Source organism: Bison bison, unplaced genomic scaffold, assembly GCF_000754665.1.
Source record: "Bison bison bison isolate TAMUID 2011002044 unplaced genomic scaffold, Bison_UMD1.0 scf7180017864280, whole genome shotgun sequence".
NCBI classification, from domain to species: domain Eukaryota; kingdom Metazoa; phylum Chordata; class Mammalia; order Artiodactyla; family Bovidae; genus Bison; species Bison bison.
Window position 1 is genome coordinate 1,264,257 of NW_011494852.1, and position 14,987 is coordinate 1,279,243.

General features: G+C 41.9%; 1 protein-coding gene across 1 annotated transcript in view; it reads left to right on the top strand.

Annotated features, from left to right (window-relative positions):
- The window catches only part of LOC104995195 (putative ATP-dependent RNA helicase TDRD12), a 60,469-nt gene that overhangs the window by 28,824 nt on the left and 16,658 nt on the right, over window positions 1-14,987 (top strand). Inside the window, exons 11-21 of the mRNA XM_010848926.1 lie at window positions 509-569; window positions 1,147-1,254; window positions 3,433-3,618; window positions 5,465-5,621; window positions 6,292-6,419; window positions 9,314-9,505; window positions 9,747-9,875; window positions 10,716-10,833; window positions 11,420-11,559; window positions 11,690-11,907; window positions 14,490-14,589. Of these exons, the coding sequence (XP_010847228.1) occupies window positions 509-569; window positions 1,147-1,254; window positions 3,433-3,618; window positions 5,465-5,621; window positions 6,292-6,419; window positions 9,314-9,505; window positions 9,747-9,875; window positions 10,716-10,833; window positions 11,420-11,559; window positions 11,690-11,907; window positions 14,490-14,589 (1,537 nt within the window). The remainder of the gene's footprint in view (window positions 1-508; window positions 570-1,146; window positions 1,255-3,432; window positions 3,619-5,464; window positions 5,622-6,291; window positions 6,420-9,313; window positions 9,506-9,746; window positions 9,876-10,715; window positions 10,834-11,419; window positions 11,560-11,689; window positions 11,908-14,489; window positions 14,590-14,987) is intronic.

Consider the following 14,987-nt stretch of genomic DNA (forward strand, 5'->3'; position numbering starts at 1 on the left):
GATACCTGGAAGTAGTGATGCTCCAACAGGTTATTTTCCTTGACCCAAAGACTTTGCATTATCCATGTGGCTCATTCCTTTTAGCCTCATGCCCTTTACTTAGAACCCTCTGATGAAATGACATCAGTTATCCTATCAGTCTGTTGTGGGTTCCAGAGAACCTTGAAGTGATTGAAGATTAAACCGCAGAAAAGGAAGGAGGCAGTGGGTTTCTTAGAAGGAACACGAGTTAGTGATCATGCAGTCTTTCTCCTTGTCCAGAGCCAGTGGTCCTGGGATCGGCACTGCTATGCAGAGCAGGGCCCAGTGGGGGAGGGGGAGGGGCAACACGAGCCTGGCAGACCCGCCACAGCCCTCATGTAGCAATGCACAGCGTGGAACAGAGCAAGTGGTAATGTCGTGGCCAGGCCTGTAGTTCATTTTACCTCTGTCAAGGAAAATTTAGAATAGTAGCTGAACTGAAGAGCACTTCTTTTTCCTTCAAATGATCCTTTTGATTATTTTATAGATTACTGCAGTTTTTAAATCCTGATCCTTTGAGAGCTGATGGAATCTCTGATTTACAGCAGGTATTGAACTTCCCCCCCGACCCCCCGCCCCACCAAAAGAAAGAAAACTGTTTACTCTTTAAATCCCACCCCTCCTTTCCTCTAAATTTGAGATATAAAGAGAAATTCCTGGCATGGAGAACTTTACCTGAAGACGTCCTTCTAGAAATTATCTAATAAATAACTGCTTTAGAGACATGGCTCCTTTTCTGTTTGGGTAATAGATAATCTTCCTTTCATTTTGGTTATTTGGATGGGTTTTGATTTACACTAGGGTTTTACACTGAAACCAAACTCTCATGTCCTCTTCATCTCCGTAAGGTCCTTGGTATTGTGTGCTAACACCATTGGGCAGAGTGTCCTCTTCATCTCCGTAAGGTCCTTGGTATTGTGTGCTAACACCATTGGGCAGAGTGTCCTCTTCACCTCCATAAGGTCCTTGGTATTGTGTGCTAACACCATTGGGCAGAGCCGTCTAGTACCTGTGTTCTTAGTTGCAGAAGCTGAAGTCGGGGTCCCGCCAGCCCATGGCAGTTTTGCGAAACAAGATTGAGCCCTGCTTGTCTGTCAAGACAGCACCACTCTCCTGTGTTCTTAGTTGCAGAAGCTGAAATCGGGGTCCCGGCAGCCCATGGCAGTTTTGCGAAACAAGATTGAGCCCTGCTTGTCCGTCGAGACAGCACCACTCTCAACAGACCTGAAAAAGGTGATGGGATTCATAAAGGAACGCTGACCTGTTGTAATGTAAAGAGATTTTTAATAAACAATTCTGAGGTTGCATTTCCATAATTTCTTTGCTTTTGAAACTCCCTTTTAAGATTTTGTTACTAATTTCTCATTTATTCTTAAAGTCCAGGTTAACGTCTTATAAGTGAATAATTCTTTTTGTGGAGAAACCTAAATGCTTTTGTGCAGTGAGTTCTCAAATGAGCCTCTGAAAGGAAGCTCAGAAGGAGCACAAGCAGTCGGGGCAGTCAGAATGTTCTCCGCATTCTCTTCAGAATTGCGTTCTAGAACTGTGGTTTCACTTAGAGCATCAATTTCAAGCATCAGTTTAGATCATGTTTATCTGCTTCCCTCTTGATATTAAAAAAAAAAAAAAAAAAGAAAACCCCACAAGGATGAATAGAATGAGCGTGAAGTCTTTATTGGGCAGGAAATTTCTTACAGGCTTTTGGGAGATGGAAAAACAACAGCAGAGGGCAGCTGGCCACTGAGAAAGGGGCGACGTGGGGAGGGCTCTGAACCGCCCCCCTCGTTTCCTGAGCACCCACAGCCAGCTTCTCAGGAAGGAGATGGAGGCTCTGCTTGGAGACACTGAATGACCCTCGAGAATAACCTTCAGGCAACGCTGTTGTTCAGTCCTCCCAGTAAAAATGCCTGCTTGCTGCCTGTCTCCCTTCAGTGATGGGACTGTGACGTGGTGCTGAGCTCCAGCCTGCCTACAGGTGTAGCCCAGCATTTAGTGTCCTTGATGGGAGTAGTCTCCAGGGATCCTTGGACATTTTGAAGAAAGCCTTCACCTGGGGAAAAAGGAGAACCAAACTCTGAAAGAAACAAACGATGTCGGGAGTGAAAGAAAACATGAGAAAGTAGATATCCTCAGAGATAAGAGAAGATACTGCTCGACTTTAATAAGGTGCTATAAAAAAGAGAAACGGATAAAAAGGGGTCTTAGGAATTAAAAATGCTATAGAAAGAAAAAAACAGATATGAGAGGTAAAATAGAAGTTAACATCAGAAAGTAGAACAGAAAGATGGAAATGGGCGAAAAGAGAATTTGAGAATCAATTTGAGGTCTCGTATCTGAATAGGATTTCTAGAAAGAATGACAAAAGAGGGCAGAAAATCCTGGGCATAGCACATGGACACTCCCTAGATTTAGTGGATATGACTTTCTAAATTTAAAGAGTTTGGTGACCACAGACCCAGCACAACTGAGGAGCAAGAGCATAGACACGTTGCCACGAAGCATCTGAACTGAAGGGATCCAGAGATGCTGCAAGCTTCCAGGGAGAAGAGACCCAGCCCTGGAGGGGAGGGATCCAGAGATGCTGCAAGCTTCCAGGGAGAAGAGACCCAGCCCTGGAGGGTCAGAAACCAGAATGGCTTCAGACTTGTCCATGGGCCACCAGAGGAGCACTGACTCCAAAACATTGGTGAAAAGTGACTTCCAACATGGAAGTCTCTAGCTGAACCACTAGTGAAGATTGAGGATGAAATGAAGGCGTTTTCACATGTGCAGAGTCTGAAATTTCCTTCTTCTGTACCCTTTGGGGAGAAGCTGCCAAAATTTGATCTCCACCAAACTAAGAAATTCACCTGAAAAAGTTACAGAGAAGAGGTGACATTGCAGGAAGATCCCCGTCCCGGGTACAGCTGGGACTCAGGGCTGGGGGATGAGGTCTTCAGAGAACTGACGGGCTGGCTGGCGAGTTCAGCCTCGTGGAGGAGCACATCCGTGCGGCTGGAGAGCTCTGGGGAACATTTGGGGGGTTTCGGTGAGAGTTATATACAAAAATAAGCAAACAAAAGGCATGTTTGTTTTGGGGAATTACAAAACAAAAACTTTGCAAGTGGAGCTGATGCACCAGCAGTTTTTCAGAAGGAGGAAGAGAAACCACATCCTTGGTCTGGTAAGCATTAAACACCTGGTCCTTCAACACGCTGCCTATTGGATCCTTTCAGTCTGAAGCCCAGAAAAGCAAAGAGTCTCTTTGAGCAGGAGTTCACTGCTGGAAAATGTCTGGGGGGACTTACTAAGTTAGGTGTTGGAAAATACCAGACTGATCAATGAGTACTTGTTGGGGTAAGGTAAGCAGTGAGAAGGGTCTGTTAGCTTCTGTACTTTATTGTTGTCTTGGTTGTCATTGATGTTTTGTAGGCTCTTCAGAGAAATAAGTTTCCAGGCCCCAGCCACACTGAGTCTTACTCCTGGCCTCCCATAGCGCGGGGCTGCGACGTGGTGGTCATTTCTCACTGCGGAAATGACCCTTCGTTGTACCTCCCACCAGTGCTCACGATTCTGCAAACCGGGGGCTGCTACAAGTCGTTGCCAAGTAGGAACGGAGTAAGTTGAAGACAGTTTTGTTTTCCAACAAAATGGATTAAAAGTTTATTTTAAACTTGATGCCTGACTTTTGGTTAAGTTTAGGTTACATTAAAACTGAGGACAGAGACTATCCTGTGAGAAACTCTTCTCAACGCAGACCCTGATTCTTACCGAGAATCCCTGGTTGTTGGCAGTTGTCTGAGTCAGGAGAGTCCTGGCTTTTCGTGATGAATGTACAGTTTATAGAATTATTTCACTGACTGGATCTAATTGTCACAGCAACCCCTTGAGATGGTCAGGCTGTGTGTTGTCTTCTCTGTTTTATAGATGAGAAAATTAAGCTCATGAAAAGTCCTTACCTGCTGACAAGTGTGACAAGACGTGGGATTTGAATTTAGATTATCTTTTAAAAATTTGTATTTGTTTGGCTGCATGAGGTCTTAGTTGTGGCATGTGGGATCTTTTGTTGTGGCGCACAGACTCTCGTTGCAGCGTGTGGACTCTCTAATTGTGGTGTGTGGGCTTCAGAGCACCAGGGCTCAGTATTTCAGTGTGCGGGTAGGTCAGTGTGCGGGCGTAGTTACTCCACAGCTTATGGGATCTTAATTCCCTGGCCAGGGATCAAACCCACATCCCCTGCATTGAAAGGCCGATTCTTAACCACTGGACCACTAGGGAAGTCCCATGAATTTAGATTTTCTGTCATCTTGTCCCTGTTCACTGTTTTGTAATCCTACTTTATTTTTCCCAAGCATAAGAATCGGAAAATAGCTGAGAAGCCAGATGGAAAGGGGAGGAGGTGGATGTGAGGGTCCGGTGGTGGTGGGGGAGTACCATCCGCTTTGTTGGGGTCTGGCTGTCAGGGAACTGATGAGTGTGATCTGTCTCGGTTCTTCTCCCCAGAGATACACTGCGGGTGGTTCCATCACTCATTATAAGGTGAAAAATAGCAGTACAGATTTCATCTAGGAAAGGTAATAGTGTATCTAATTATGCCTTGTGGTTTTATGAGTTTTCCTTGGAAATCTGCATTGTCTGTGTTATGATGTATTGACTTAATAATATTAAGTGGATGCATTTATATCACTCAGGTAGCAGCTGACCCCATTGATGAGAGGCAGCTTGTGTTGAGATTGGCCCCTGGCTGGGCCAGGAGGGAATGTCCAGGTCTGCCGCTTGTGGCCGTCCTGTTTCGTCCGTGTCTCCAGGGTCAGCCTGCATTTAGGCGTGAGCCCTGGAAGCTGGTGCTTGCCTGGATCTGCGTAAAAGAAGGAGGAGACTTGTTCTTGTCTTCAGTTAATTGAGGCCGTGTGTTCAGAAAGGTGTTGGCAGACAGTCCCCCTTCCAGAGAGATCCCTGAGGGATAGCGGAGGGCAGGATTCAGGTGGCGCGGCAGGAATCTTGCTCTCCTAAGGAAGAGATGTTAACCTTTTCCGCCTTTTCAGGAGGCTGTTAGTGCGTCCTTGTGCTGTCTGGAGCCAGACTGCCTGGCTTGACATCCTGTTGCTGCTGTGTGTTCAGCTGCGCAGCCCTGGGGAACTGCTTCCACCTCTCTGCCCTAGGCTGCTCCTCCGTGCAATGAGATAGGACCTCGCCCGCTCTAAGGGAACTTTACAGATGAAACGATTTTTACTTGTGCATAAGTGATTTTTAGTTTAGACCCTATCAGAAGCTGAGTCACTGTGTCTGAATCCTTTCTAATGACATTATGTTTTGGCTTTTCTGACCTACATGACAGTGATGATGACAAAAACTTGGTAGTGCTTACTGAATACAGGGAGGTGTCCTGCATGCTTTTACATACACTTTCTGTGATTTTTTTAACCTTTGTCCAAAATTATATTGAATTTGTTTGTCTTTGCAGCCTCTGGCAGTCATCGTGTGCCCTGGGTGGAAAAAGGCCCAATTTATTTTTGAATTATTGGGAGACTATAGCGCGTCCTGCAGACCTCTTCATCCTGTGTTGTTAACAATCGGACTCCACAAAGATGAAGCCAAAAATATGAAGCTTCCAAGGGGGTGTAAGCAGCCTTTCCAGGCTATTTGGTTTTCCCTAGAGAACACGGTGCAGCCCGGCTCAGGCAGACCTGGGAGCCACCCGGACACGGGGCTTGTGTGTTGGCCAGCCTCACTTATCAATTATGTATCTGTGTAGGTAGTCAGGGTGTACTCTTGGCTTACATTTGTTTTACTGAAAAAAGTCTGTCTTTTCATTCATTTATCAACTACGTAGTAAATACCTACTGTTCATTTGAAGGTGAAGGTGAAGTCGCTCAGTCATGTCCGACTCTTTGCGACCCCATGGACTATAGCCTACCAGGCTTCTCTGTCCATGGGATTCTCCAGGCAAGAATACTGGAGTGGGTTACCATTTCCTTCTCCAGGGGATCTTCCCGACCCAGGGATCAAAGCTGGGTCTCCCGCATTGGAGGCAGATGCTTTATTTAGTGTTGACTAAAACCCCACCCTGCCTTTCAGGAGCTCAAAACCTGGTAGAAACCCAGGTTACTGAATCAGAAAATACAGGGGCTGGCCCAGGCAGGCCTCTTGTGTACCCACCTGAGTAAGAAAAACAGGTTTTTATTTTATTAAAAGGCGTTTCTACAAAGTGTGTGTAATCTTAGCAAAGGAAATCTTAGAATCACGTGTGGAAAATCTAAAGTGTCAACTCTATTTTCTTTTAAAATGTAGGCAATGTGGTTGTCACAACACCACATAGTCTCCTGAGACTTCTCCAGTATCAAAGCTTATTGTTTCTTAGACTCTGTCACCTACTTTTGGATGAGGTGGAAGTGTTACTGTCTGAGGCTAATGAGCAAGTAAGTGTGTCACGTTCATTCAGACGTCGTTACTATTTAGAAATATTTACACATATGTATATATACAGAGAGAGAAAATTGAAACTCTTTTAGAAATCAGGAAATTTAGTTGAGAAGAAGCTGGTTGGTCTAAAAAATTTTTTCCTTTAACTGCTGTAATTAAGATGAGAGAATGTTTATCTGAATTTTCTACCCAATGTTAAAGTGCTTTGAAGAGCAAAAATTCTTTCCTAGGGAGATTTTTCTAAAATACTTAATATTTTTCTGGTTATAAAATCAATCATTTTGTTTTAGAAAATTTGGGAAATAGAGAACACTTGAAAAACCCCCACATGTGTAATCTTAACACTCAGAGGTAATCAGTTGTTCCTAATTTAGAGTATTTCTTTCCTTTTTGTAATTCTGGTGTCTGTTGATACATATAATTAATGTTCAGTTTAGTTGCTCAGTTGTGTCCGACTCTTTGCGAGCCCATGAATTGCAGCATGCCAGGCCTCCCTGTCCATCACCAACTCACGGAGTTTACCCAAGCTCATGTGCATCAAGTTGGTGATCCCATCCAGCCACCTCATCCTCTGTCATCCCCTTCTCCTGCCCCCAGTCCCTCCCAGCATCAGGGTCTTTTCCAGTGAGTCAGCTCTTCACATGAGGTGGCCAAAGTATTGGAGTTTTAGCTTCAACATCAGTCCTTCCAATGAACACCCAGGACTGGTCTCCTTTAGAATGGACTGGTTGGATCTCCTTGCAGTCCTAGGGACTCTCAAGAGTCTCCAACACCACAGTTCAAAAACATCAATTCTTCGGCACTCAGCTTTCTTCACTGTCCAACTCTCACATCTATACATGACCACTGGAAAAACTATAGCCTTGTCTAGACGGACCTTTGTTGGCAAAGTAACATCTCTGCTTTTTAATATGCTATCTAGGTTGGTCATAACTTTCCTTCCAAGGAGTAAGTGTCTTTTAATTTCCTGGCTGCAGTCACCATCTGCAGTGATTTTGGAGCCCCCAAAAATAAAGTCTGACACTGTTTCCACTGTTTCCCCATCTATTTGCCATGAAGTGATGGGACCAGATGGCATGATCTTAGTTTTCTGAATGTTGAGCTTTAAGCCAACTTCTTCACTCTCCTCTTTCACTTTAATTAAGAGGCTTTTGAGTTCCTCTTCACTTTTTGCCATAAGGGTGGTGTCATCTGCATATCTGAGGTTATTGATATTTCTCCCAGCAATCTTGATTCCAGCTTGTGCTTCTTCCAGCCCAGCGTTTCTCATGATGTACTCTGCATAGAAGTTAAATAAGTAGGGTGACAATATACAGCCTTGACATACTCCTTTTCCTATTTGGAACCAGTCTGTTGTTCCATGTCCAGTTCTAACTGTTGCTTCCTGACCTGCATATAGGTTTCTCAAGAGGTAGGTCAGTTGGTTTGGTATTCCCATCTCTTTCAGAATTTTCCACAGTTTATTGTGATCCACATGGTCAAAGGTTTTGGCATAGTCAATAAAGCAGAAATAGATGTTTTTCTGGAACTCTCTTGCTTTTTCCATGATCCAGTGGATGTTGGCAATTTGATCTCTGGTTCCTCTGCCTTTTCTAAAACCAGCTTGAGCATCTGGAAGTTCACGGTTCACGTATTGCTGAAGCCTGGCTTGGAGAATTTTTAGCATTACTCTTTAATGTTATCAGGACTTTATTTTGTGTATTAGTTTGTAACTTGCATCCCAGTGAACAGCATTGTGAGTACTGCTACTCACTATTATTCCCTAGCATGATTGTTATTGTCCACTTAATATTGAATCCTATGGGCACAATATAATTTGTTTTATAAGTGCCCTATATTTGGATATTTAGGATCATTTGTGTGTGTGGCTGAAGAAACACATCTTTTTTGCACACATTTTTCTTAGGATAAATTCCTAGGAGGGGGATTAATGGATCAGAGGCTGTGAATTCTTAGAAGGCATTTGTTGGAAGCAGTGACAGCCTGGAACATTCCTGTGGGGCAGTGATGGCCCCAGCGTCAAGTCCAGGCTCTGTTACTTACTGACTGTGTGGGTCTGGGCAGGGTTCCTGAACTCCCCTAAAGTCTCAGTTCTTATTTGCAAAGTTAATATCTGGACCACTGCCTTGTACACTGGCCCTTCTGAAAGTGTAGATGAATTTGCACTCCATCAGGCAATGTGCCAGGGGCCACACACGCTGGACCCCTAGCAGTAGGAGGCCCTCGTCCAGCTTCCTTTTCCAGGCTGATTGTTACGGATGGAGTCTGATTTACTTAATCTCTGTGTCCTTGACAGTTTGCTAAATTGAGCATTGATTCGTACTGGCCATTTGTACCCAATCTTCTATGAGCTGCTGTTTCATTTCCTTTGATTGTTTTCTTTCAGTGGGATTATTTTTTTCCAACCTAGTTTGTACAGTAGAAGTTTTTATATAAGGCAATTAATCCTTTATTACCTTTGTTACCCCTGATTCTGGGAAAGATTGAGGGCAAGAGGAGAAGGGGGCGACAGAGGATGAGATGGTTGGTTGGTATCACCTACTCAATGGACATGAGTTTGAGTAGACTCAGGGACATAGTGAAGGACAAAGAATCCTGGCCTGCTGCAGTCTGTGTGACCGCAGAGAGTTGGACACGACTTGGTGACAACAACAAATTAATCCGTTGTTACCTGTGTTATCCATATATACCTAGATGATGTTTGTTTTAATTTTGTCTGTATTTAACATTTTTCCTTTTTAGTTTTTTTTTTTTTTCTTTTGCTTTAATGTTTAAAGACTTTCCCCATTCTGAGAACAGAAAATATACACTCTTTACCTTTTATGTTCTGTCAAACTAATTCTTAGTGTCTTTTGAAATAAAAATGAAATTAATTATACTAATTTTTTAGATGTTTGCTATATTAGATAACTTTAAAAAACACATGGAAGTTGAAGAAAGGGAATCTGCCCCACATCAGATTGTTGCAGTTGGAGTTCACTGGAACAGACATATAGAGCATTTAATCAAAGAGTTCATGAACGACCCCTACATTGTGATCACGGCCATGGAAGAGGCTGCCCTCTATGGCTGCGTCCAACAGGTAGTGAGTTGTGGGTGTGCGTGGTGGGGGCTGGTGAGCACAGGCCAGTAACCTTTATTCATAGCTTACTATTTAAAGATTACCGCATTGATTTCATATACAAATCTGGACTTATGTATTTGAATTTCTATTGCTTTTTATACTTTTTTCTCTGTTAAAATTATGACTTTCCCATAAAAAGGAAAACTGGGGCACCTTGAACATGTTAAAAAGCCCCACTGTTTTTGCGTTTCTTCACCAGGTTGTACATCTTTGCTTGGAATGTGAAAAAACTTCTACTTTACTCCAGACTCTTGACTTCACCCCAAGCCAGGCACAGAAGACCTTGATCTTCACCTGTTCCGCAGCTGAGACAGAAACAGTGTGTAAGGTGAGCCCTGCCACACGTGAAATGTGCTTCTTGCCTGTTCACACTGTGGCTGAATCTGGAGTCATCAGAGAATTATTGGAATAGTTACATATTTGACAAGAAAATAAAATTTTATAAATTCAACATCAGAACCGGCTCTGCCATAAAGCAAAACTGGTGACAGTAAGAAAGGACAGCAGGAGGCCTGACATTGAGAGCGTCAGAGCCAAGGGGGGCCTGGCTGAGCATGGAAAGGAGCCGGTTCATGCCCACGTGGCAGCCCCTCTGTCCCCTCTGGTTAAGAAAGTAGAGATGATGACACTAAGATATACCATCATTTTATCCAGAGAAGCCAAATAAATTGGCCAAAGATTTAATCTAATTGTGTATAAATACTAAAATGTAGAAACGAGGCCACGTACAAAAGAAGCAGTAGAACATCCACATTTCAACAAAAATGAGCTAGATGTAGTGGCAAACCCCTCCTGACGATAGTGCCATACATTTCATGTGTTCATGTACATACCTCTACAGAGGTGAGTATACATACACATAAGTATACACACACACACACACACACACACGTATGCACACATTATTTTAAAAGGAAGAAAAATAGTTTTAGCAAAGTAATGTTTGTTTCACTGGAGCAAGTTTTTAGATATAAATGATAGAATTTTGAAAGTATATTTATTTAAATTTACAACCATCTCATTCTTAGAATTAGTGGATCGGTGAGGTAACCCCTTCACAGATAATTTTAAATGGTTTATATTGATGTAATTGATAATTATTGATGAAAAATTATCTCTTAAGTTTATATTCCTGAGTGTGAACTGGCCCCTTTGGTTTCATCTTCAGGTGGTAGAAAGCAATTCCATATTTTGCTTGAAAATGCATAAAGAAATGATTTTTAATTTAAAAAGTGTTTCACAACAATGGAAGAAGAAGTTAAGTTCTGGTTCTCACATTGTATTAGGTAAGTATTTTAATTTCTACTTCTATTTAGAGAAGGCTGAACTAATAGAGAATTATTCTTTGATTTATTTACCTCTTCTCCAAATTTCTTATTCTCAGAGTTATTGAGAATGTATTAGTAATGTTAATTTCAAAGTGAAAATTAACTTCAGTTAATTGATATTGAGGTGAAATTCAGGTATCTCCAGGGCAGTGGTCAGCAACCCTTGGTCTAGATGTGCTCCCTGGAGTCGAGTTTAAGGATCACTGTCATATATATGTATGCCTGTGATGAAACTTGTCATAAATGATCGCTAAATTTGGTATTGGAAATACAAAAGTCAATTTGTATTAAATAAGTGAAAGCATTACATGGGCAGCTTAGATTTGTAATAGAGGCATTTTTCAAGTTAAAAAGGAGACTATTTTTTCTGAAATTTAATTACTGAGCTTTGAAATTTTGGGAAAAGAAATGGGAAAGAAGTTTCCTTGTATCTCAACAGTAAAATGAAATAAATGTTTTGAAGTATGGTTCCTGGAATTTTCTCTGTGAAGTGGGTGTGGTACAATCCCAGCCTCTCTTGAGACCGTCACCTCTCTCTCTCCAGCCCTCACAGATGACTGCATCCCACTCCTGGCCATCACCGACGCCACGTGTGTCATTCACTTCAGTTTTCCTTCCTCTCCAAAAGTCTTCGGTGGACGCCTATATTGCATGTCCGATCATTTTCAGAGTTTAACTGAACAGGTTTGACTCATATGCATTATTTACTATTTCACTGGCATTTTCCACGTAATGACAAACTTAGAGTCTGTAAAGTTTTATCATTTAGACCAGTGTGGATGATTCACTTCCTTTATTCGCCCCCAATTTTAAGGGTTCTGCAGAACAGGGAGATAAAAAGACCAAATCTGTCTTGCTGCTGTCGGAGAGAAATGCCTGCCACGCAGTTGGTGTCCTGCGCTACTTGGAGCGAGCAGATGCCAAGATCCCGTCAGAGCTGTACGAGTTTACGGCGGGGGTTCTGGAAGCCAAAGAAGATAGAAAAGCCAGAAGGCCTCTTTGTCCGTATCTTAAGGCTTTTGGTTTTTGCAAGTAAGCCAGTCATCTTTTTTTTTTTTGAAATACAATATGCAGTAAACTGCACAGATGGTACATTTATAGCTTGAGGGTGGTTATATAGGTAATGCAACCCATGTGAACCACACCCAGCTCTGAGGGGCCCTCCTGGAGGTCCTCTCCATCTCCTTCCCAGTTTGCTCCTCCTCCAGAAGTAACCACCCTCATTTTGTCTACCAACACTGACTAATTTTGCTACGTTTTGAATTTTATATAAATGGAATTGTGGTATGTTCAGCCAACTGTCTGTGGCATTCATCCATGTATTGGTATTTTATTTATTTATTTTGTGGCTCAGAATTCCATTGTGTGATTATATCTACATTCATTCTCCTCTGGACGGGCCTGCGAGTTGTTTTATATATAAAGCTGCTGCGAACACTCTTGTACATGTCTTTTTGTGGAAATGTGCCCACATTTCTCTTGGGTGTCTACTTCAGAATGGGATCGCTGGGTCATGAGGCAGAGGTGTTTAACTTTGCCAAAGTGGTTTGTCACTTTATGATCCCATCAGTAGTTATGAGAGAGTTTGAATTGCTCTGTATCTTCACCAACTCTTAGTATTCATGGGGGCATGGAGTAGATCCCTGTGATTTTCATATGCATTGCTCTAAGAATTCATGATGTTGAATGTCTTTCCACATGATTGTGGGACATGTGACCGTCCTTTTTTGTGAAGTGCCTGTTCAGGTCTTTCTCCCATTTTTAAAATGGGAAAGAGGTGTTTATGGATTTATAGGAGTAGTTTGTTTATTCTAGATATAATTGCTTTGTCAGAGATACGCAGATATGCATTGAGAATCTTCTCCCAGTCTGTGGCTTGCCTTTTCACCCTCTTTTAATTAATTAATACGTTGTGGCTGCACTGGGTCTTCGTTGCTGCGCTCGGGCTTTCTCTAGTTGCAGTGAGCAGGGGGCTATTCTCCGGCTGTGGTGCGCAGGCTTCTCACTGTGGTGGCTTCTCTCGTTGCAGGGCACAGCTTCTAAGGCGCTCGGCTTCAGTAGTTGTGGCACCTGGGCTGGGTAGCTGCGGCTGCGGGCTCTAGAGGGCAGGCGCAGTGCTGTGACGCGTGGCCTCAGTGGCCCCGTGGCGCGTGGCGTCTTCCCAGACCAGGCACTGAGCCTGGGCACTCTGCGTTGTCAGGTGGATTCTTAACCACTGAGCCACCAGGGAAGTCCTCACTCTTTCAAGAGTCTCAGTGAACAGATATTTTTAATTTCTATGAAGCACTTTACAGTTACTATTTTTTGTGTGTTCTTAGATAAGAAATATACGCCTATCTCTAGATTATGACATTCTCCTCTATTTTCTTCCAGAAGCTTTATAGATTTAGCTTTCACATTTAGGTTTGTAATCTATATTGAATAAATTTTTGTGTATAGTGTTTGACATGGACAAGGTTTACTTTTTTCTGTATGGATAATCCCTTGCTCCAGCTTTCTTTATTTAAAACATCATTGTGTTCTCACTGAGTTGGTGCCTTTGACATAAACAGGCAAGAGTATATGTGATCTGTTTGTGGATGCTCTCTGTTGCATTGGTCTACTTGTCTGTTCTTAAACCAGTACTGCACTTTCTTAAGGTAGCTTGTACTATAGTGGGTCTTGGGAAATGGTATGTAAGTCCTCCGACTTTGCTCTTCTTAAAGGTTATTTTGGCATTTTAATTCTAATGCATCTCCATATTCATTTTAGTATAGGCTTGTCAGTTTCTTCAAAAACAGTGCTGGAGTTTTGACAAATGCATTGATTCTGTGGATCAGTTTGGAGAGCACAGGTATATCTTAACACTCAGGAGGTCTCTTAGGGATCCAGACACGATGCCAGTAGCTGATCAGTGGATCTCTGGGACTATGTAGTAGATGTCTGATAGATATCCACTGGATGGAATTTACAGATAACTGTTGAAATTAACTTCTTTTTTCGATTGTGGTACATTATACATGTTATTAGCAAAAATTTCCATAATGCTTTTAAATAAAATACTGACTTTTAAAACTGAAGCTTTGACTATTTCTCAGTTTGGGTTAAGTGGCTCCTGGTTTAGAGGTTCATTGGCCTCTGTTGTAGGTTATAGTGATGTGTTTCTGATTCAGAATCTTTACTTTGGAAGTATATTTTGTTTATTTACATGTTACATTTCGGAGAAGGCAATGGCACCCCACTCCAGTACTCTTGCCTGGAGAATCCCATGGATGGAGGAGCCTGGTGGGCTGCAGTCCATGGGGTCGCTAAGAGTCAGACACAACTGAGCAACTTCACTTTCACTTTTCACCTTCATGCATTGGAGAAGGAAATAGCAACCCACTCCATTGTTCTTGCCTGGAGAATCCCAGGGATGGCGGAGCCTGGTGGGCTGCCATCTATGGGGTCCCACAGAGTCGGACACGACTGAAGCAATTTAGCAGCAGCAGCAGTGTCATCTAAAGGATTTAATATGGTTACTTTACAGCATCTCTGATTTCAATTATAGATTAATTTTCTTGAAGGATACTTTAAAATTCATGTTGAAAAAAATTTTTTTTTTCTGAGCTTAAAATCCTGTTCTTTTTTTTCAGAGACAGAAGGATCTGTCCTGACCGGCACCGTGTTAATCCAGAAGTAGACATACCAAGGAAGTTATCCAGCCAAACTCTACCGGTGCTTGGATACATAAAAGTAAGTTCTGTTAAACATCCTTTGTCCAATGATTAACGGTTAGCTTTAATGAACAAGTTTCATTTTTGAGTGGTAGAATTTAATAGAATGTAATTATGACAGTATTAACATACCTCCATTAATCTGACATTAGGTATGTGTTCTTATATGGTGCCTTATTTCAAGGTACCAGTTTGTTCAGAAAACGAAGATTAAATTGGGAAAATAGATAAACCACTTAAACAATTTAAGGACTTTTTAGTTTTATATATGTATATATACTTTAAATTATATATATATGAAATATATATAAATTTTATTTTAAGTATTTTGTTTTATATAAATATAAATATTTTATATTTAAGCATTTTAAATATATGTTTATATATAAATATTTTATATTTAAATTTTTTAATATA